The sequence below is a fragment of the Vulpes vulpes genome, chromosome 7, assembly GCF_048418805.1.
Source record: "Vulpes vulpes isolate BD-2025 chromosome 7, VulVul3, whole genome shotgun sequence".
Lineage (NCBI taxonomy): Eukaryota > Metazoa > Chordata > Mammalia > Carnivora > Canidae > Vulpes > Vulpes vulpes.
Window position 1 is genome coordinate 124,864,043 of NC_132786.1, and position 23,746 is coordinate 124,887,788.

Sequence of the window (23,746 nt, forward strand, 5' to 3'; positions counted from 1 at the left end):
TACGACACGGACGGACCTTGAAAACAGTAGTTATGCTGAATTTAAGAGGCCAGTCACAAAAGCCTATATTGTGTGATCCTGATGTATGAAATGTCTATAATGTCCAAATGTATAGAAACCAAGTAGATAGTGGTTGCCGAGACCGATGGGATTGGGGGTGGCTTGGGGCTGCCAAAGATTGTGGAGTTTCTTATGGGGGTGATGGAGATGTTCTAAAATTATGGAAATGATTGTGGAAGTCTGTAAATATACTGAAAAGGATTAAATTGTATACTCTAATGGGTGCATTGTATGATGTACATATTTTGTTTCAGTAAAGCTGTTATAAAAATAGATATGTGCTGTAATGTGCTATATGGACAATAGAATATTTACCTATATTTCTGACCAACAAAAAGAAAATCTTTGTTTCTTAAAAGTAAGTTTTGGTTTTGAATAATCTATAGATTCAGAATATGTATTTCTGACAGCAGATCTGCTTTCTGGCTTTTATGAAACAGTTTAGCAGTTATTTATTACCATGCTGTACTAACCAGGGAATATATGACACAGACGAGAGGAAAATAATTTCCAGTGTCCTTAGATATTTACATTCCTGAAATTGAGAATTGTCAATAAAGAGAAAACAACTGTGTAGCAAGAATAAGAATAGAATTTTTTCCCAAATGATGAAACATCATACCATACCATATTTAAATATATTTAATATATTATATTGTATTCAATATAATATATTAAATTATAGTATATTTAATATAATATATTAAATATATTATAATATATAATATATCTTTAATATATAAGATGTATTTAACATATTTAATGTTTAATATATGTTTAAATACAGGTATGGTATGATCTAGTATAAAATCCTTGTATTCAGATGAAAGCCATATTGATAGAAACTCCATTTATGAATAAGTAATGTCCTCTGCGTTTATTTGTAAATTAGCTATTCTGCAGAATGCTTTGTCAAGAGTGACCAGGTTTTAAAGCTAGCTCACAAAGATTTATTTTGCCTACCAGGTAGCTGAAATCGAATGTTAGTACAGCCTGGGGTAACAGACAGTGGCACAGAAAGGAGGTTGCATTATCACATCCCAGTTTCTTTTGAGCGCAGGGGTGGCTCCTGGCAACATTTTGAATTATGCAGAGCGAGATTTTGGCTTCCATCCATTTTCCTTTCTATCCCACTTGCCCTGTGTTCTTGATCTAGAACCACTCTCTTGGGGTCATGAGGCATCTTCTTTTATGAGGCCTAAATCTCCCACTTATTACCTCTCTCGGGGATCTAGGTTCTTCTAAGAGACAAAGTCACCTACACTGTCTAACATAGCTTTCCTCCCAGCCAACATATACACATTTGAATTCTCATTCCCTCAAGGTGACTAATTTCATTTTTTGGCAAAAAGGAAACAAATTTTGAAAACATGATAACCTCTGGGTATCCTAGGGTGCGGTGCATTGATCAAACTTGTTTTGTAAACCTAGAAGTATCTCTAATCAACAGGATCTTAGATGTTTGACTTGAGGAATATTAAAAATTTGGAGATAGGACAAATTATTCTTTCTGACCCATCTTTTGGGGGGATGTACCCCTCTAGGCTCCTCCTGCTTTACCCCGAGTATTTGCTTTGTCCCTACCAGAACTTCAATTTTTTTTTAATGTACCCCCTATACTTTAGATCAACTACTAGAACAGGAAAAACAGAGACTAAATGATGGTGGCTGGCATTGAGGGGAATCTTGAGGAAGGTGACATGGAAAGGAGTATCTGAGGACCATCTGGGGTACGAATGATTTGGGCATCTGATATATTTTTAATTTGGTCACATATTTTTCTACACATTGACCAATTGACTTTTCTTGGTTGTAGATTGGACTTATGGATACTACAGACAACAAAGAAAACTTGTTGAAGAGATTGGCTGGTCCTATACAGGTAAACATTTCATTATGTAATGAGATTCAACAGAAAATTTTTATTGTTTTTGTATCTATTTTTACATGGAAAGAAAACTTTGTAATTCAACGCATCATTTTTACTTAGCTTCATGGATATTCAGCTAGATTAATTAATAAAATTATATCATAGGCAGAACGATTTCCATTAGCGAATTTGGTAGTGTAAGAGCATACTGGTATCAGACACCGCGGGATTTGAATCCCAAGTCAACACTGGCTGTACCTCCTTGGAAAATATACAGAACCTACCTGAGGCTCTGTTTTTTTCACCTGTGAAATGGAGGATTGTTCAAAGTATTAAATGTGATCAGTGAAGTTGGCATAGTGCATTCTTATAAATACAAAGCTTTCAATAAATGTTACTTGCCGTTACTATTATGACCACAGTAGTGATTGCTCATTCATTTAACAAATATTGATGGGATTCTTGTTCTCAGCAGGGCTTCCTTCTAAATTACTTTTGCTGAATCAATTGGAATGAGCGTCCAAAAAGACTTTTGTATGATTGTCAGAAGAGCACAAGTCAAATCTAGATGGCCCATGACAGGCCTGGTGACCATCAAAGACAGAGTTGGGTATTCCTTAGAAATAACAATGGGCTGATAAGACATGATTGGATTACAAGGGCTTTAACATGAGCCTAGCCAACTTGAACTTTATGTTACAGATGAAGGGCAGCAGCACAATGAATTTAGTAGATAGCCATGCATTTCTTTTCTTTCTTTTTTATTCTTGTTTTAAAAGTAGCAAATATTGGGGTGCCTGGGTGGCTTAGTAGGTTCGATGTCCAGCTCTTGATTTCTGCTCAGGTCTTGACCTCAAGGTTATGAGTTCAAGCTCTACACTGGGCACGGAGCCTACTTAAAAAAAAAAAAAAAAAAAGGTAGTAAATTTTTACTTTGGAAAATTTAGAAAATACATATCACTATTCACTCCAGGGATATTCACTTTAAAAAAAAGTTATATTCCTTTGAGGCCAATTTTTATTATTTTATATTTGTATATTTTACATAGAATTATGCATCCAATTTACTCTAGGAGTTATTTTGAACATGTCCTCATTTCAGTGATGATTCCTAATGATCATGGTACTTACGGTATGCCTAATATTCCATTGAATAAATGTTATATTTTTGACTCTCTATATTCTCTCTATATATATTTTGACTATATATCTAAGCTACTATAAACAATGACAAATGGATGAATAGATATGATATGAACAGATATGTATCATTCGTATTTTTCATACGTATTATTTTTATTTTTATCATTTCTTTATTAGAGAATCCTTGATAGGCAGTTACTAAGCATAAAAAAAATAAATGCTTCCAACATTCTTGATACTGTGGTTTAATTGCATTCCAGAGATTACCCTATTTATAGTATAAGTCAGTGACTACCCCACTGGATAGTAGACAAGATAATATGATAATAATATATATTATATATAAAAATTATATATGCTTTGTAACTTTATATCTGACAACTATAATCCATGTTGTATTTCTCTTTCTCCAAAATAGAAATTCTAGTATTTGATAAAAGTTACAGCTAATTTTTGCCTCCCTAGTAATTATAAGAATCGTATTAGTGAAGGCTATGAATGCTTGGAGTTCTTCCTTAACCATGGAAGATGGTATCACAATGCTTAGCACCCTGGTTCTCCTGGAAATTATTTGCTGTTGTCATCATCTGGGCATTATTTTTGCATCTTCCATTCTCCCCAACCTAGACTTAGAAAATGGAGGACCTGTAGCCTGGAAAGAGAGGGTAGCAGTTCTTACAACACCAAGCAAGGACCTATGCTTTTCAGCAGCTCTGGCTCCTTGAGCAGCTGGATTTGCCTCATCAAATCAAGAAAAGACAGCATATTTACCATTGGTTTTACGCACATACTGTTATGCATATCCTATTGTCTTAAGAGGAGGCCACAGAGCTCTTCCGTTTAATGAGCTAATTGTGTATGAACATGGTGCCTATAGAGTGATGGGTCTGTGCATAAACGGTGCACAATTCTTTGCTTAAGAAGTTCATCATCCTGCTTATAACTTGAGACCTATTGGCTTTAGGTCCTTTAGGAGACAGTCTAGTGATCAAGGGAGTGTAATAACACCAAATAACACTATTTTTGGTGAGGGGGAAGGATGGTAGGTCTCAAGAGGAGATTTTCCAGAGTTGAGGTGAAGGTGGAGCTTATCAGAATTTTAAAGAATGGTTTGCTCTACTTACATTGGTACTTCTCGTTGGGTTGGAAAATTATCTGTTCCTAGAATATTTGAGGATCCTAGGGAAGAGACTAGAAAGAGTTTCAGATGAGGACATTTTACAGCTGCTTAGCTCAAACAGAGTGTGGATGAATTGTTCTGTCTGAATTCTCAGAATGTCAAAAAGTAAAACAAATGAAAGCCATTATCCAAATGAGCACATCTCTTCCAAGCGGATTACACGAAAGCCAGGCATTGAAGATGTAGATTCTTCGCCATAAATTTATTGCCTCTTTTTTATTTTTAATACAAATAGTTAAAGTTTGGTAGTATTTTCCCTTTCTATACTTATTCCATGTAGAAAATGAAAAACCATGTAACTGTATAGAATTTCAGGATAAATTAGTTTTAAGATTCTTAAATTTAAGTACTTTTATGAATGGCCCAAGTAGGTTTTTTTTTTTTTTAAGATTTTATTTATTTGGGGATCCCTGGGTGGCTCAGCAGTTTGGCGCCTGCCTTTGGCCCAGGGCGCGATCCTGGAGTCCCGGGGTTGAGTCCCACGTTGGGCTCCTGGCATGAAGCCTGCTTCTCCCTCTGCCTGGGTCTCTGCCTCTCTCTCTCTCTCTCTCTCTCATAAATAAATAAATAAATAAATAAATAAATAAATAAATAAATAAATCTTTAAAAAAAAATTTTTTTTTTTATTCACGAGAAACACAGGGAGCCTGACATGGGACTCGATCCCAGGACCCAGGATCACACCCTGGGCTGAAGGCGGCGCTAACCCGCTGAGCCACCTGGGCTGTCCAGTAGGTTGGTTTCGACCACATCTTAGTCCTAGTTTCACACATAACAGCTTATCTTGTTGAGCTCTGTGTTTCTGTTCCTTCCGTTATTATTATCACTTAAATTTGTCAGATTAGCTACAATCTCAGAAGGAAGGACTTGCCCTTGAATATTTGTACATATAGAATTCTGTTAACAACAGTTACTAAGAAAATCATAACATCTCTCTGTAAAAGAGCTCCTGGCTTTACCATAAGCCATTTAAAAATATACAGCAGATAGTGGATGTTACTGAAATGGAACCATTAGGACTAAGATTGTTTGTGAAGGATTGCACAATCATGTGAAGAAACAATGCAGATCTGTCCTATCAGCAGGTGGGGAAACAGGGTGGGAGGGGAGGAGAAAGTATTACTCTTTCAGTTGTGTTTTTTTACATAGGTTAAAAACAACTTCTCTATTTGGGATGTATGCTGTAATTATGCTGGGAAATGAAAGGGTTGATAAATACAGCCGACAATCCCATTTTTAAAGTTATTATAGGAAGGTGAGCAAGGTTTGTTTGTCACGCTGCTATAAAAGAGTGAATTATAAATCTGGGAATGTCAGCACTAAAATCTAGTTCTTTCCATAGTAACTGCATTTAATTTAAGGATTTCAGAAAATGAATTTCCTTCTTCCTATTAACCTTAAATTTTCTATGACAATGCCTAAAAAAAGACAGTTCAGTGAAAAAAAAAATGAGTCATTTGGTGTGGGGTTTTTTTTTTTTTTTGAGATCATGAACACATAGCCCACAATTATGTGAGATATTAAATTTTTCCTTCTGTTTGTGAACAAACTGATGATTGCTGGAGAGGGGAGTGGTAGGAGAATGAGCAAAATGGGGGGGAGGGGAGTGGGAGACACAGGCCTCTGGTTATGGATGAGTAAGGCACAGGGATAAAAGATAGAGCAAGAGGATATAGTCAGTGGTTTGTAAGAGCGTCATATGGTAATGGACGGTCGCCACCCTTGCGGTGAACACAGTGTAACATACCCAGTTACTGGATCACTGTGTCGTGCATCTGAAGCTATGTCTGTGTGTCTGTCAGCTATACTCCAAGACGACACGTTTTCCTTCCGTTGGGTTGTTAGACATTTGTAATTTCAAGCAATAAGATCATCAGAAATGGATGAACTATTACTGCTTCGCCCTAGAAGTAGTCCCTATTGAAATACGGCCTTTATTTCCTGGACTTTAAAAGTTACTCTTGTTTCCTTTCCATCATACTCTAAAGCAACTTGGAATTGAAAATTTTATACCGATATATCCTAAATGTTCCTAAACCTATAGGCGCTTTTAAGTTTTAGCTGAAGAGGTGCATTGGGTAAAAGTAAGAAAGGAAACACAGGAGTCAATATTAGATGCTTGGCTGAATATACCAGAATGAAGGAGGGCTTTAAACACTGAATTTATTGTTTCCTTAAATAGAATATTTAGTCTAAATGGTATTTACATTCCAAGAGATATATAGACTAGAAGATACTATTATGGAAAACAAAAGGCCCATAATATAAGGTGGTGTACAATGTGGTTAGATGTTTGGCATTTATTTTTGGATACAGTTAGGTGTCGTGTTTTACTTCTCTTAACCTAGAAGAAGTAGGCCACACGTAACTTGAAGAAGAATTTTTTGAATCCGTGTCTCATAATGGCTGATTTCTGACTTGTCCAGGCCTTTCTTTACTTCTAGAATCTGAAATACCTTTTTAACATACTATATTTTCGTCTTTGATCTATCACTCCTTATAGTAAACAGACTGTTCATGTCTCATTTCCAACTTAGGAATGCAAAAGCAAGTTCCAGAATTCTATACAGAGCATTATATCATCCTTGTAAAAACACTACATGTGTATATAGGCATAGAAGAAAGGCCTGGAAAGAGACACACCAACCTGTTGGCACTGGTGCCCCTGAGGAATGGGACTGGAAGGCCATAGGAGCTGGGAGACGTTCACATCTTACTGTATACTGTTTGGATTGTGCTAATGTTTTGTATAAATATGTTGAAACCAGTGTTTTCAACGTACTTAGATTAGTTTTAGACAAGAAGGGCAAGGTGTCTGGGCAAGAACCACAGTGTTGTGTTTTCAGCAGTCAGAATGTAGGGTCTCTGCTTGGCCGCATTGAGGTGAAGGGGTGTCACAGATACCCCCCGGGAGCACGGAGTGCACTTCACGCTCTGGACATCGCTAACATGCAGACAGACCAGGCCACTCCACTGCTGTGCATTTCAGTTTTCTTGCCAGTAAAATGTTTTTAATAATATCATAGTCACTGTAGGGCATGAGGACTACAGGTAGGACCTAACGTCCTCGCACATAGAGGAGATACGTGTTCCACGCTGTCAGAGGAAAGCTCTTTGAACGGGTATACGAGTCCAAGTGATTGTGGTTTGACCATCTCTTAGCTTGAGCCTGAACACATTAAACAAGTCTGGGTGTCTCTGATCATCTCGCAAGAGGATTTTGGAGTCGACTGACTTGAATGCATATTATAGACAGGTATTTCCTATCATCTGCATATTTTTAAAAGTTTCACTAAGATTTATATTCCAGGCAAACTTTCCCTGTGCTAAATGTGGGAAGTAGAGCGTGCCTCACTGCAAAAACTGCAGAGAGTTCAGTTAAATGATCTAAAATCCAGAATTAATTTATATGCAACTCTCATTCAGTATAGAATTGAAAAAAAGAGACATGACTGTAGAAGAGAATCACAATTAAACAATCATTGCTAAATTTATCTAATAGTAAAACTGTACACTAAGGAGTATTCCCCAGCGAGTAACATTGAAATCCTGTAGATTCTCTGGTGCAGACTCCTAAGTACCCCTGCTGACAGCATCTGGTAGAGTCTTAAATGGATTGGACGTCTTCTAGCAGCTCAGGGGGAGAAAATCTGGTTGTTTCTCCTTTGTGCTTAAACTTCTGGCTGTGTCTGCATGTATTGTTCACCTTCTCCTTTCTGGAATTCTTTTATCTCACTCTGTGTTCTCTACTTTCTTTCTTTTTTTTTTTTTTTAAACAACAGAAGTTCTTTTTTTTTTTTTTAATTTATTTATGATAGTCACAGAGAGAGAGAGAGAGAGAGGGAGGCAGAGACATAGGCAGAGGGAGAAGCAGGCTCCATGCACCCGGAGCCCGACATGGGATTCAATCCCGGGTCTCTAGGATCGCGCCCTGGGCCAAAGGCAGGCACCAAACCGCTGCGCCACCCAGGGATCCCTGTTCTCTACTTTCAAGTGCTCTAGTCCATGAACTATATCTTTGGTCAAAAGAAAAGCAAAGAGTATTTATTACATGGCTACAAAAAAAAACAAAATTCAAGATCAGGCTATGGTTGGTGTCGCCACACAAAGCTCATTTAAATGTTTTCAACCTCTGGGCAAAATACCATGGCAAATAGTTTAAGTTGACCTATGTCACCCGCCTATTTTAGGAATCAGTAAAGGCAAAGTGCAAGGCTTACTTAGTTTCTTATTTTTTTCTTCTGTATGGTAATTCTGACTCTTTAAACCAAGGATTTTCAAAGACCAAAAGTGAGAAAATATCCAAATGACTCATTTCTTACATTCAGAAGGATTTTTTTATTAAATGAACTATATTTTTATGGAAGAAGCACAGAATTACAAAAATATAACCTTGAAATATATTCGGATATGTTTAAGATTCATTGATTTTATTTCCTTTTTCCTTTGAGTATATCTATATGACTGTGTCTCCGTCCTGCCACCTCTGAATACCAAGTTTCTGTTTTAACCATGCAGTGTGTTTTGTTCAAGTTAGACACCCTGGGACTTTTCCTGGCTGGAATGCAGACAGTCTTAGAAGTCCTTTGTGGCTTCTGACATGCCAGCCTGCAAACTGTTGTAGACTGCAAGGAGCTGCTTAACTATCATAGAATATTCTGGGACACTTGTAGCAGCGGCTCAGATTTGTTCCTCAAACTGTTTAAGCCTAGGATTCCAAGGAAAGGGGAGGGAACTCGAAACCTATTTACAGTTAGGGTTCAAAGCAGCAGATGATAACCTAAGGAAGGTGGGCCCAATGGATGCTAGAACCTAAAGAGAGGCAATAGGGAGCCCCTGAGAGGCAACAATGGTGTCTAGGGAAGAAACCTGGCAGCTGAGTGCAGAGCCCTATCTGGGAGAGCAGACGCCAGGTTCCCTGTGAGGCTCCCGGCTGCTTTGCTAGGCCACTCCCCACCCACAGCCTCCCTGGCTCTTTACTGCCTGCGGGCGCTGGGCTGGAAGCAGAGCCCAAGCAACTCCATTGTGGAGCTCCTTCTCAGAAAGCCTGAATGAGAAGAGGAAAACCCTGGAGTTCCAAGGCAGACACAGGAGGACAGACCAGCAGACTTGCAGGCATCCAGTCCATTCAAGCCATTGCCTTGGCCGGAGATGATGACTGAGGGTCCGGAGCAAGAAGCAGCAACCTTGGACTTAAAATCAGATTCTGGTCCACACAGGCTAAATTTTTTTCCTTTAGGGGATGCTGTTCAGCCCCCTAATTTAAGACAATGACTTGTGATGATGAATGGAGAAAGAGGAGACTGTATCCTGGCTGAGGACACCACATGTAGTTTGGCTGTAGATGCCTTTCTGATAAGTCTCCCCCAATGATGAGGTCTCTGAGGTGTCCAGATCTGGGCCATTGTCTCAATGAGTATCTTAGATGCCAGTTTGGTCTATGTCCTCCCCCTAAATGAAAACCACTGCATTTACTTCTCGTTATAAGAATAATACATCATCATTTTAAAAAGCATCATATATATGTGATTTATATATAAATATACATTGATGTATACCTAAATATTCAAAATACATGAATATATAAATATATATTCACAAATACATACGTATTTGTGATGTTGGCATACGCCAAACTAGTGTCTTTAGTTGAGGAAATATCATTAAAGACAAAATCTCCCAACCCACAAACGTCCTTTTTGAAGACAGTAGAGAAAGGAAACACTTTTATTATTGAATAAGCATTAAGCCAGACAGTCCACTAAGAGACCGAAGAAACAAGAAGGCATCTCGCCCCCTTCCTAGCCGAGCAGATACAACCCGTTGCATACATGTTTTTGAGATAAACGATGACTGTTCTTCCATGAAGATTTGACAGCAGCTTTGGTGACACACAGTTCATCCTAATTTCACCCGGTAATTGGAGTGGCTTCCTATGTTAGCTTATTGGCCTCCTCGGAAAAGCAAGGAAAAGCAAGCCTCATATCTTCATGCGAGGAGGTAGCTTTGCAACTTGGAACAGGGTGCCCACCAGAGTTAGACTCCTACCTTCCCGCAGACACTGGGAGACAGGGTGTTACCTCCCTCGGCGTTTCCCTTCATCGGGGATGGCTCCCAGGCCCTTGAGAAAGACATTCCGGGATCATAAAGCAGAAGAAAGACCTACCAAGGTCTCAAAAGGATTTCTACATATGTCAAGGAGAGAGAGGTTAAAGTACTTCTTACAGTGAGAATCTTCTAAAGTAAATGCTCTAAGAAAAGGAAGGGGAGAAGTGTCTTCCCGATATCCACCAAGGAGAATTGTCTCTGACTTTTGGTGTCCGTCTGTCCTTTCTAATGATCATTTCTGACGTGTTACGGCCCCTTACTGTATGTACTGCTCTGTGCTCTGCTTTTACCTCAATAAGAGGTTGTGAGTACCTTTCTAATATTGTAAACAGGCCTAAGTAACTAAGGGTGAGGGAAACCAGACGAGGCCTCTGCAAAGAGCAGAACTTGCTTCTCTTCGGTGTAGCCCCATGCCTGCAGCAGACCTCACTTGTAGGTGGCCCATAAAAGGTAGTTTTTACCCAACTTCCTTCAGCCTCACTGGGGCACAGAGTTAATTTTCCCTGGGAGGAATTGTGACTAGTAATAACATAATTTTAGGGAACCAACCGAAATCTTTCCTGCCACGGATGGGGGGGGATACATGAAAAGTAAATATCGAGGTGCAAGTTCTAGTATATGAGAAGTAGCTATAAATCTTAATTAATTGGAACACAGGAAAGGCTGAACTTTGAAGCCCTCTGCCAGCTAGAAATAGAAGCAATAAGCAGAACAGCCCAGAATCAGTGGCAGAGCCAATCCAAAAAGTTGGCATATGCCAAACTACATTATCTCTAAACTGGGAAGGACTAATCTAGCTTTTCTAGGAGTGTGGTTCCCGTCCTCTCATATTTCATGAGCATCTCTAGGAAGTAAGAGCTGCCTGCAGCAATTTTTTTTTATAGGTAACATAGAGTTTTTCTTTTTCCAAACCCCAGAAGTTTATCCTTGAAGAGCAGTTGCATTTGAGAATGTACCTCCCATACCCTCGAAAAGATCTTTAGGTTCATCTGTGTTCATCTGTGTTTGTTAGAACATGAAGGAGTCCAATTTCTTATCACTATCCTGGCTTGCCTCCTACCTGAATGTCATTAGATATTCTTCAGGAAAGGAAAATGTAAGGTTTTGAGATCACTTCATTTAATTAACTAATACCAGGATGATAACATGTGCAGGCTCTGGGGACGTGGAGAGGAGTGAAAACAATCACAAGCTTGCCAACAAACAACAACGATTACAAAGTAGGACAAATGCCTAGTGGTAGATTGTGGTGACACAGGTCTAGAGACTTCTACATTGCTCCGGGGTTGACAGAGAGCTTCCCAACGAAAGGTATTTTAAATCGAGATAGAGCATAAGTGGGAGCTGAGCCAACATGGGTGAAAGATTATTCCAGGGCAAGGGGGCAGTTTTGCTAACCTGTAGGTGAGTGAGGAAGCTGTAAAATCCTTCCTGCCTTTGGACAGAAAACAGGAACGTGGTGCACGGTATGTGGTCAGTCGGTGTGCTTGGCATGAATGACTGGATCTGAGAAGACTGTGGTTTCATCTTACAAGTGTAGAAACAGAGACTCGGGTCATTTGCCCAGAATCTCAAAGTGAGCAGAAGACTTGAAAGGTGACCTCGATTCCCAGCGCTCTTTCCTGAGAGTCCTGGGGGCACGTCTCATTCCTTTGTTTCAGGGATCTGGCCAATAGCACAGGCAAAATGCTGTTCGATTTTTGAATTTTTGTGTGGATATAGAAAATGTTGGTTCCAGAGCATTGTGCTTGGTATGGTCTCTTTTTGTTTTATTCATGTGTCTTTTCAAGGACGGTGTTGAGAGCAGCTGCTCGGGAGAGGTGGGTGCCTTCTGTTTCATCTCGTTGCTCGCCCATGTCCTCTAGCTTCCCTACCCCAAACATGTGTTTGTTTTATAACTGAGCGGGGAGGAAAAAAGAGCTTAAATGTCTATTTAATATAACATGCATCTATTTAAGTTCATCTTTGTTCTATGGGGGGTTACCAAGTTGGTTTGCATTAGAGTCCTCTGCCCTTGCGTATCTCCTCACTCTGTAAAGGTCTCATGGTTTATGAGTCTGAAGGGCCTATATCTGGGCCTGTGTGTATGTGACCATAACAGGTGAACTTCTTTACCCATCAGGAAGGTCAGAAATACTGTCATAGTCATCTGTATGCTTAAAGGGTAGATGAATTGTAATCCATGTGGAAATAGATGATATTCTCCTAGAAGAATGGTCATATCATTGTACATTTGCATTTCACCTGGACTTCACCTAGCCAGGATTCTATCGAGGGCACTTAAAGGATCACACAACTTGATTTTCCTCTCAGCTGTGGCACCGCGTACTGACTTCACATTCATTTCACAATCTGGGATCATTATCCCAGTTCAGTGAGAATCAATTTCTCATAGTTGATTGTCTGAATCACTGCCAGCAGGGTCACATTTTCTACATCATTTACCAGGAAGTATGGTTTAAAAAGAAAAAAAAAAAGGTCAGAACAATTATGCAGGTAACCTGTAGCCTTGACATGCCCTCCAAATGTGCTGCAGAGTGGTCACCCACTCCTAGAGCTCAACTTCGTCTCCAAATTGATCCGAGGATGTTGCTGACCTGTAGATCAAAGGATTCTCCACCCCAATGCACCATTCTCTAAGTGAGTCTCTATTGACATGAAAGAGCTCATTCTCTTTTGAACGGAGAACAGTTCAGCTCATCTTTAGAGAACAGCCTCTATTGTTTCCTTTTAGCAGAATAATTACATCTCTAATTTCTGTGGAGATGATGAAGGAGGAACACATCCCAGTTTGGGATATGTTCATGTGGCTTCAGAGGAGATAAGAAGAGAAGGTTCTGTGACTTTTCATTATGATCTTTTACCCCCCCACCCAGAATGTGCATATTTTAGGAAATTATAATAAGTCCTTTCATTTGTGGTGATTGCTTCTTCATATTTAAGCATAAGGAAGAAGGCTTGATTTAAAATAATATCTAAGTCCTTTTGACGTGTTTTTATGCCATCAACATTTTTAAAAGTAAATTGAGTAGAAAATTAAGTTCTGGCATACGATGCAAATTCCTCTAATGTATCTGGCCTTTGTTTAATCATTTATGAGTTATCACTGCAAGATGTTTATATAGATTAGATACCACAGAGATCTAAGGGACTATATTTATTTGATCCTAATTAATATTTGGCCTTAAGTAGATAATCACACCACTTTCTAATTTCCTAATGCTAAGCAATTAAACAGCAAGCAGCTGTTGGCCAGATAAATGTTAAACTTTGCCAAATATATGTAAGGTTTTTTTACCATATTTGGACTATATTAGGATAGGTTACAAGACATGTTGAAAATTCATATACCTTAGATTGTATGATATAGATTATCACTGAACAATTGTTTCATATTAGGATTCATGCTAAGTTATCACAATATTTTTATCACAATTTTTTTAATCACAATTCTTTAGTCTACATTTACTCACAGTTTATGAACATAAAACAAGTAAAAAATAACTTTTGTAACAATCTTTGTGAAAGTGCTTTACATTTAAATAACACTTAAAAAATAAAATACTGGTGGGACACATGGGTGACTCAGCAGTTAAGCGTCTGCCTTCTGGCCCAGGGCATGATCTTGGAGACCCGGGATCGAGCCTCACATCTGGCTCCCTGCATGGAGCCTGCCTCTCCCTCTGCCTGCGTCTCTGCCTCTCTCTTTCTCTGTGTGTCTCTCATAATAAATAAAATATTTAAAAATAAAATAAAATACTGGATTAACAAGGAATTCTATTTTCTTAATTGGAGTGCCTCTAAACCTTTACATTTTGTTTCTTTTTTGAAAATGAAATTGCCAAAGGAGCCATTGCAATGATTAAGAGTAAAGAGAACATTAAGTGTAGATGGTCTGTAATCTAGAACAGTGGTTTCTAAACTTTAATGTGCATCGGAATTACCTGGAGAGCTTGCTAAAATAAGATTGCTGGGTCTGACTTCCAGGATTTCTGATTTGGTAGCTCTGTGATGGAGACTACAGATTTCATATCTAGCACATTCTCGGGTGATCCTGCTGCCACTGGTCTGGGAAATTTCATATTGCAGTATCCAAATCTAGATCGGTCTCTCCTTATATTGCTTTGATTTGTGGAATAAATGAATGAATGCTAAGAGTCAAAAAGAGAAAGCATATGCATGAATAAATTCATATATGGGAAACTGCTTTGGTTCTCCAGCTGTGATACATTGATATGAAATAATGCTGTGGCTTACACTCAGCATATAATGTTATACGATGATGCTATTTTCAAAGCCCACCATCCGTATCAGCAAAGGAGTGAGGTAACTGAACAGTTGCTAACACAGCTTCCATTATCTTGCTCGTCTAGACGGGGGCCTCGTTCCCTGCAAAGGAGAGCTCCTGGCCAGGTGCGTCCACTGGGAATCTCTTACTAGTGAGTTGGGCTGCAAGTGATCTTGACCTTGAATTATTCTTGACACATTTATCCATAGCAATTTCCAAGGAACGTTCTTTTTTTGTAACCTTTTAAAAATCATTTTTATTGACCCGGCTCCCAAAGCTCCTGGGTCCTGGTGATAACAAGATTGTGTTATCAGTTCCACCGTCCTTCCTTCTTCTTCCTTTCCTTGTTTCCAAATTCCAGTGTCAAAGCCCTCCTCAACTCTCTTGTTAATAATGACTTTGTCCATGTTTTTCTGGCTGTTGGTAATATAAATCAGTGCTACCCTCAAAACTTCAAAAATAGGATAGAAATATTTCTGAGCTTCTTTTTAGGAAACGTTATTCTTTTTTTTTTTTTTTTTTTTTCTTAAGCAGTTGTTCAGAATTACCCAGGTAGTTGTCACTTTTCAGACCACTAATGTCAACTCCACAGGGTAAATTACTGCTACATACAAATTACATTTTCCATAATTTTTTTTTGGAATTTAGTCTCTTACCCTGGGGAATATTTTTGAAAATTTTAATCATTGTCCATAAAAATTGAGGGGGGTGGAAACAGAAAAGAGAAAACACCTGCCACATCTCATGATTGTAGCACAGAACTTGTTTGACAATCGTAGATTGTAGATGACAGAGCCTGTACTTGTTGGGTAATAATCTCATTCATTCACTCATTCAACACATTTAATTGAGCATTTCCTATCTGGCAACAAGAAACAGTACAGACTAAAGGCAAATATGTGCAGGTAAAGGAAATGACTCATGGTGACTTGTTACACTGCGCTGTGTGAGGATGCTGTCCTATTCATGAATGTTGAGTGCACTCATTTTACTCTCTTAGCTCTGGAAATACTCCAGAATTATAGAATTTGCGGCCACAACTGCAAGTAAATGAACAACTACACAATTTCTAAGGCCAAGATGTTATCTTAAGTAAATACGATTTTTTAATAACTTTCAAAGTTGAAAAGTTGAAAGTTTTGCAAATTCTTCATCTTCTTCTTCTTCTTTTTTTTTTTTTTTCTTTTTTACTTCCTTTGACTCACTTTTCCCTCTGGGCTTAGAAAGAGTCATACTAGACCTCCAAGCTCATATGCTCATATGAAAAATCCCAAGTAAGCCATGCCTCGTTATGCTTGGTTCAATGTTGGCAACTCCTGGAAAATTACTGAATGTATCCTAGTTCTCACTAGTATCTGTGACTAGACACACCTGTTCTTTCTTTACCTTCTGGACCTCCCTTTACCCATACTTTGGAGACGTAATATCACAATCCAGGTCCAGTGCAGGGAGGAGGGATTTTCTCTCCCTTGTTGGCCAGGAGATATCTTTTGTGGATTAAAGATAGCCTCTTCTCCAGAACCCTGGGAAGAATGTTAGACTGAGTAACAGTATTATTTTCTCAAACGTTTATAAGAAGCAGCTTGTCCTTTTGGTCAAATTCTTATCATTAAGCATTCAGAGTAGAATTCATAGGCGCCATGCCCTCACTGTGACATCTCCTTCACTCACTAAAAGTTCCGCACTGGGCACCTGGGTAACTAAGTCGGTTAAGCGTCTGACTCTTGATTTTGGCTCAGGTCGTGGTCTCAAGGTCCTCAGGACCAAGCCCCACTCCCAGGCTGTGTTCTCAGCAGGGAAACTGCTTGAGGATACCTTTCCCTCTTCCTCTGCTCCTCCCCCCTGCTTGTATTCTTTCAATAAATTGATCTTTTAAAAAATATATATAGTTCTGCACCTTACCTCCCATGTGTGTCCTAGTAGATGTTGGTCAGGACTCTAGGTTGTTAATACCAGAGAATCCTGAAGAACACTCCTACTCTGATCTGATTATAATTGGGGAATAGTTGTTGAGCGTCCTGAATTTGAAATAAGAATTTTCTTTCTACCTAAAGAAATGGAGAAAGAACCTAGTGATTCCCTACAGATCCTAAGGCACTGTTCAGCAACGTGGAGCATCTTAACATTCCTCTCCACTCTCATATTCCTGTACGTAAGGATGGCCCCAGAATACTAGTTCTAGTGGAAACCTCTGCTGGACTCTAAGGACAGGACTGTACCCCAAAGGATGTAAGGGAGCATAGAAGTCTGGAAGGAAATTCAGAGCCTCCCTCATGAGAGACTATGGGCTGTAGGAGCTATTTCCCTCTTATACTAACCCTAAAATCAGTTGCCGTGGGTCTGAATCCAGTTCTTAGAAAAGACATTGCACATAAGAAGGTAGAGAAAAGGTTCTGTAGGGCCCCTTTAGAAATGGTGGGGGGGATGGGTGACTGGTTGATGGGCACCAAGGAGGGCACCTGATGGGATGAGCACTGGGTGTTATACTATATATTGGCAAATCCAACTTCAATTTAAAAAAAAAAAAAAAAAGAAATGGTGCCGATTTTAGCGGTATTTGCTTGGTAGGGTAGGGATGTTGGTAAAATGGTTTTACCTGAAAGAACGCAATCTAGACTTGATGGGTCTAAACCCAAACAATAAAATGGGAAACTCAAGCTCCTTTAAGACAAAAGAGTCTCAACATTCTAACAGATAACTCAGAATTTTATAAAGAATCCCTAGGGCCTCTGAGGAATAGAAGAGCCAAGTCTGTCTTTACGTCTCAGATTAACTTTGGGAGTTAAAGGATCCCTGCAAGGCCAGGAGGGCAGGTGGCGTTCCCCTGGACGGGTTCAGATACCCTCGGCCTGCAGCCTAGATCCTCAACAGCAGCACAGCCAGGCCCATCCTGGCCACCCGCACTGGATATGTCCTGGCCTTGTCCTTCCTGGGACAGTGGGAGAGGGGGTCACCCAAAGGGGATCCTATGAGTTCTACTCCCTTTAAAGTTCTGCTACCAGCCTCGTAAGAGCACCCGATTCCCTGACTCTGTGAGGAACCCAGTCTAACCTGCTGAAACCTCTTTGTTTTTTCGATGTCTGTCATTGCCCACCCAGTCTTGTGACGTCTGCCTCAGGCCCCATAATCACACACACAGGTCACTCTCCTCGCCGCCTCTCCCTTGCCTGTGTCCTGGTTACTGTGTCACTGACTCCCACCCCAACCTCTCCTTTAATCGGCTGATGAAATTCAGAGTAAAATGTCCCTTTAAAGTTGTCCTACACATGTGGGAGTCTGGTTGCCACGGTTAACTCATCCTTGAAGAGTGTTGGATTTTATGAGATAACATTAATGAATGATATTTTTCCTTTTTTTTTTTTTTGAAGATTTTATTCATTTATTTTGAGAGAGAGAGACAGAGAGCACGTGAGAGCAGGATGCAGGGGGGCAGTTCACAGGGAGAATCTTAAGCAGGCTCCACATGCAGAGAGGGGACGGAGGCAGGGTTCGATCTCAAGACCCAGGGATCCTGACCTGAGCCAAAATCAGGAGTCGGAAGCTCAACCGAGCCACCCAGGCTCCCCTTGAGTGATATTTTTCTTTCTTTTTTTTTTTTTTGTAAATTTTATTTATTTATTCATGAGAGACGCAGAGAGAAAGGCAGAGACCCAGGCAGAGGGAGAAGCAGGCTCCAAGCAGGGGGCCCGATGTGGGACTCGATCCCAGGACCTCGGGGTCACACCCGGGGCTGAAGGCAGACGTCCACCCGCTGAGCCACCCAGGCGTGGCTCGAGTGATATTTTTCTATACAATTATCTTTGTAAACAAAAGAGATAAAATTCAGATAAATTGTTTTCCAGTGGAGGGTTTATTTCTGGACATATCTAGAGTTCCTTCATGACGCTGACTTGCTAAGAGCGTCATTTCATTTAATTAAAAATCCTAGATCAGCTTCGAACCTCAACAGAATTATTACCGCCGTCAACTTGTTAAATGTGATTCATCACGATTTCTTGTGTCAGAGTCGCGCTGGCATAGGCCTGGCGTCCCCAGGAGCCCTCGCTGCTGCCCTGACACTGGTCACCGCGGGTTTTCAGTCAAGGAACTGCTGAGGAACCTGGATCCTAATTCTGTTTTACGGTTAATCGGGGTGTGTGTGTGTGTGTGTGTGTGACTCACAGTGGCTGGTTTTCATGAGGCAAAGTCGTCAACGTGGCAGAGAGATCACTGCCCTGAATGACCTGTGGAGCGCCGAGGCCCCCAGGGTTAGGGCCGCGTGTCCGCTTGGGGCCGCCCGGTCGTGCCCCCGGGTCACTCCGCAGGCCGCAGCGCCTTCACCTGCCGCCGCCGCCGCCGGGCGCCGGGCCGCGGCTGAGAGGGCTGTGAGGGCGGCGCCGGCTCCCCGCGGCCGCTACTCCCGGCGGGGCGGGCCTCCCCGGGGACCCTGAGGGGCCGGCGCGGGGCTGCTCAGGAGGCTGCGGCTTCACGGGCCACGGCGGGGCCTCCACGTGCCGGGGCCGAGCGGGCGCGCAGGGCGGGCGGGCGGCCCCGAGGTGCGGCGGGACGGCGCGGGCTCCCTGAGGCGCGGGGGCCCTGAGGCGCGGGCTCCCCTGAGGCGCGGGCTCCCTGAGGTGCGGCGGGACAGCGCGGGCAGCCCCTGAGGCGCGGGCAACCCTTGAGGCGCGGGCGGCCCTGAGGTGCGGCTGGACGGCGCGGGCAGCCCCTGAGGCGCGGGCTCCCCTGAGGGGCGGCTGCCCTGAGGCGCGAGAGGCCCTGAGGGGCGGGGGCCCTGAGGCGCGGGCTCCCCTGAGAGGTGGGGGCCCTGAGGCACGGGAGGCCCTGAGGCGCGGGCTCCCCTGAGGCACGGGCTCCCCTGAGGCGCGGGCTCCCCTGAGGGGCGGGGTCCCTGAGGCACGGGAGGCCCTGAGGCGCGGGCTCCCCTGAGGCACGGGCTCCCCTGAGGGGCGGGGTCCCTGAGGCGTGGGAGGCCCTGAGGTGCGGCGGGACGGCGCGGGCTCCCTGAGGCGCGGGCACCCCCGGAGGCAGGTGCGGCGGGACGGCGCGGGCGGCCGAGGCGTGGTCCTCGGGGACCCCTGAGGGGCTGCCGCGTGTGCCGCCATCTGGTCCGTCCGGGGAGCGGTCGCGGGAGCCCGCAGGCGCGGCGGGTGAGGGCACGGACGCAGGCCCGCGGCGCCCCCTCTGTCCCCCCCCCCCCCCCCGCGTTGGTCTGAGGAGGCCGCGGGAGGCCGGCGGAGCGTGCGTGGCGGTGGCGGTGGCGGCGGCCGTGGTGCCCCGGAGCGCGGCAGGACGGAGCGTGAGGAAGCTGAGGGGAGCCGGGTGGGGGGGCAGCGCGGTGGGCGGGGGGAGGGCGGGGGCAGCCCGAGGAGGGGCCTGGCCGGGCGGGGGGGGGCATCTCGGCAGGCGCAGCGGTGTCTGGTGCGGCCCCAGAGGAGGGAGGGGCTGCCCCTGCCGGAGCCCGCTCTGCGCCTGGACGGCCTCCCCGAGGAAGACGGCAGCCCGCGGCCTCCGGGTGAGCGCGGCCTCCAGGTGCGGGCGGTGGCCTCCAGGTGAGCGGCGGCCTCCAGGTGAGCGCGGCCTCCAGGTGAGCGCTGCGGCCTCCAGGTGAGCGGCGGCCTCCAGGTGAGCGCGGCCTCCAGGTGAGCGGCGGCCTCCAGGTGAGCGCGGCCTCCAGGTGAGCGCTGCGGCCTCCAGGTGAGCGGCGGCCTCCAGGTGAGCGCGGCCTCCAGGTGAGCGCGGCCTCCAGGTGAGCGGCGGCCTCCAGGTGAGCGCGGCCTCCAGGTGAGCGCTGCGGCCTCCAGGTGAGCGCGGCCTCCAGGTGAGCGCTGCGGCCTCCAGGTGAGCGCGGCCTCCAGGTGAGCGCTGCGGCCTCCAGGTGAGCGCGGCCTCCAGGTGAGCGCTGCGGCCTCCAGGTGAGCGGCGGCCTCCAGGTGAGCGCGGCCTCCAGGTGCGGGCTGCGGCCTCCAGGTGAGCGCGGCCTCCAGGTGAGCGGCGGCCTCCAGGTGAGCGCGGCCTCCAGGTGCGGGCTGCGGCCTCCAGGTGAGCGCGGCCTCCAGGTGAGCGGCGGCCTCCAGGTGAGCGCGGCCTCCAGGCGCGGGCGGCTTAGCCCCAGGACGGCCGTGGAGGTGTCGGGGAAGAGCTGCTGCCCCGGGGCTGTGGGGCGGCGACCGCGGGGACCCGGGGCAGGGCCCCCCGAAGGTGCTGGTGCGAACTCGAGGCCCGACTCCCGAGGCTTCGGCCTGGCCAAGCGGAGGCTGAGTCAGCGGCGCCACAGCAGGGCCGCCCCCCCCCCCCGGAGGCCGCCTCTGCCCGGGTCCGTCAGGGGCCGCGGGCTGCAGGGTCGCAGGCGCCACCTGGGGCGGCCGCTGCTGACAGACGCTTCGCTCCTCTCAGGAGCTGGGCTCTGGGACCAGACCAGAGGGAGACTCGGTCCGCAGGCCGCCATCTCTGCGAGCAGCTGCGTGCTTTCCCTTTCCTTGGCTTAGGGCGGCCCGAGGGACCCCCCACCTCCCCCCACCCCCACCCCCACCCCCACCCCCGGGGCAGCCCACCCACCTGGGGGCGGGGCCGGGCACGCTGACCCCGTGGGTTCCCTCATCATAACGACCAGTTCATGGGACTTAACTTGGAAGAGACGAGGAGACTCAGCGGGTTCAGATGTGTTGTCTGCCTTGGATGCGGTCGCCTCTGGTTTGTAGCGCCCAGACAGACAGAGGTAGGGGTGCAGAGACAGAGAGAGAGAGAGACAGGGATAGAGAGACAGGGATAGAGAGAGAGATAGAGAGAGAGGGATAGAGATAGAGGGATAGAGAGAGAGATAGAGAGATAGAGATAGAGAGAGAGGGATAGAGAGAGAGATAGAGAGAGAGGGATAGAGAGATAGGGATAGAGAGAGAGAGAGATAGGGATAGAGAGATAGAGACATAGAGATAGAGACAGAGGGATAGAGAGATAGAGAGAGAGGGATAGAGATAGAGATAGAGATAGAGAGAGATAGAGGGGGATAGAGAGAGATAGAGAGATAGAGATAGAGAGAGAGGGATAGAGAGAGAGATAGAGAGAGAGGGATAGAGATAGAGAGAGATAGAGAGAGAGGGATAGAGAGAGAGATAGAGAGAGAGATAGAGAGAGAGGGATAGAGATAGAGAGAGATAGAGAGAGAGGGATAGAGAGATAGAGATAGAGAGAGAGGGATAGAGAGAGAGATAGAGAGAGAGGGATAGAGAGAGAGAGAGATAGAGATAGAGACAGAGGGATAGAGAGAGAGATAGAGAGAGAGGGATAGAGAGAGAGAGATAGAGAATGATAAGGATGGAGAAATAGGGATACATAGAGATAGATATAGGGATAGAGAGATAAGGATAGATGGAGGGAGATGGGGATAGAGAGAGAGAGACAGGGATACATAGAGAAAACAGGGAGGGAGAGACAGAGAGAGAGAGACACAGAGAGAGAGACAGGCTTCCCAACTGACCAATGTTGACCACAGGGGGGACATCTCTGTGCCCCAGTTCAGCAGGAAGAAGTTCTAGAAGACAAGGCCTTCCACCCTCAGGGACCACAGAGGTTTAAGGGGGGGGGTGCTCAGGGGCAGTGATGAGAACAAAGAAAACAGGAAGTACGGATAAGGATAAAACTACATTCCTTTAGCCTCAGAGCGGGACCCTCCTCCCGGAATTCCCGATTGTTTTGGTGTTAATGCTTCGCTAGAGGCCCAAGAGCAACCTTTGCTTGACAATAGCCCGACCTCCAGGATCCGGGGAGTCTTTAACATATGAAAATCCCTTTGGAAACATCCTTTATCTCCATCCCTCCCAATTTAAAAGTGCACAACCCACCGCTCCTGGCAATCCCAAGGCCGCTCAGTCAGCCCGCTGGTCCTGCCCTCCTGCTGTAAGAAAAACCTCTTTTTACACCAGGAAGAAAATAAAGAATAAAAAATAAATAAGAGAGGAGTAGATGAGGAGGAGGGTTAAAATGGAGGCTTTTACGGTTTTACTCTACAGTCTTACATGTTGCTCTTTTCCTTTGAAACTGCATGCAAATTCTAATTGTTTAATAGAAAAGGGAAAAATAATATCATAGAGCCTGCAACTATGTGCCTACCAAAGCAGAAATTCAATTAGTTTCAACTATTGAATTACCCTTGAGTTTTAATTGAAAAATAGAGATAATTCAATTGGTAATTTTGCATTGAGCTTAATGATTTTTCTATAGAAATAGTTTGGATTAGAAAATAATACTGGAGCCTCAAAAATACATCATTTAATGTGAGCTTCCCTTTATTCAAATCTGCCAAGGATTCTAACTAAAATAAATAAAAACAGGATGTTGCAGTGAGAATCTGTTTTCTAACTCTTGAAGACTTTGTTATTTAGCCTCTGTTAGAAGAATTTTGTTTGTGAGGCAGAATCCAGACTAAATTAAATAGATCTGCCATGGTCACATTATCATTCTGGGTTCTAAATAAGTGTTTTCATTTAATACGCGTACTGAAACTTCCTAATACGACAAACTGGGGCACATGAAATGGAGTTTTATGCTCCATTGAACTGAATTCTCTGTGGCTGCTTAGAAACATTTGGAGCGTTTTAGAGGATTTATTCATTTTAGTGACCGTGTTTCCCCTTAACCTTTGTGAAATGCATTTTGCTGCACATATTAGCTATTCTAAAACTGTGAATTCATTTATCTGCCGGCTGCAGAGAGCGCGCAGGAGAACCAAGAGAAATGATAAATGCTAACAAATCCGAAAAGAGTAATAGTTGTAGGTGATACTCATCAATGTATTCTTCAGTGCTAGTCTCTGTAGGTAGAAGCAGTGACAGAGCCGATAAGGTACCTGCTGTGATTAAACTCGTATTCTAGCAGGGAAAGAAAAACAAGCAAGCAGGGTAATTGCCGAGTATGAGAAGAACTACGAAAAGAATAAACACAGTGTGATGTGACAGGTAAGAGCTTAGCAGAAGGGGGTGGCTTCCAAGAGGGAGATATTTCAGCTCAGATTTGAGAAAGAGGGGGAGCTGGCCAGTGACCTATAGAGGGGAGAGTGTTTCAGGCAAGGGCATGGCAAGTGCAAAGGCACTGGGACCAAAAA

General features: G+C 44.1%; 1 protein-coding gene across 1 annotated transcript in view; it reads left to right on the top strand.

The window, feature by feature from the left end:
* PTPRZ1 (protein tyrosine phosphatase receptor type Z1) overlaps nucleotides 1-23,746 on the top strand; it is a 171,710-nt gene that overhangs the window by 51,338 nt on the left and 96,626 nt on the right. The window contains exon 2 of the mRNA XM_072764910.1: nucleotides 1,877-1,942. Within this exon, the coding sequence (XP_072621011.1) occupies nucleotides 1,877-1,942 (66 nt within the window). The remainder of the gene's footprint in view (nucleotides 1-1,876; nucleotides 1,943-23,746) is intronic.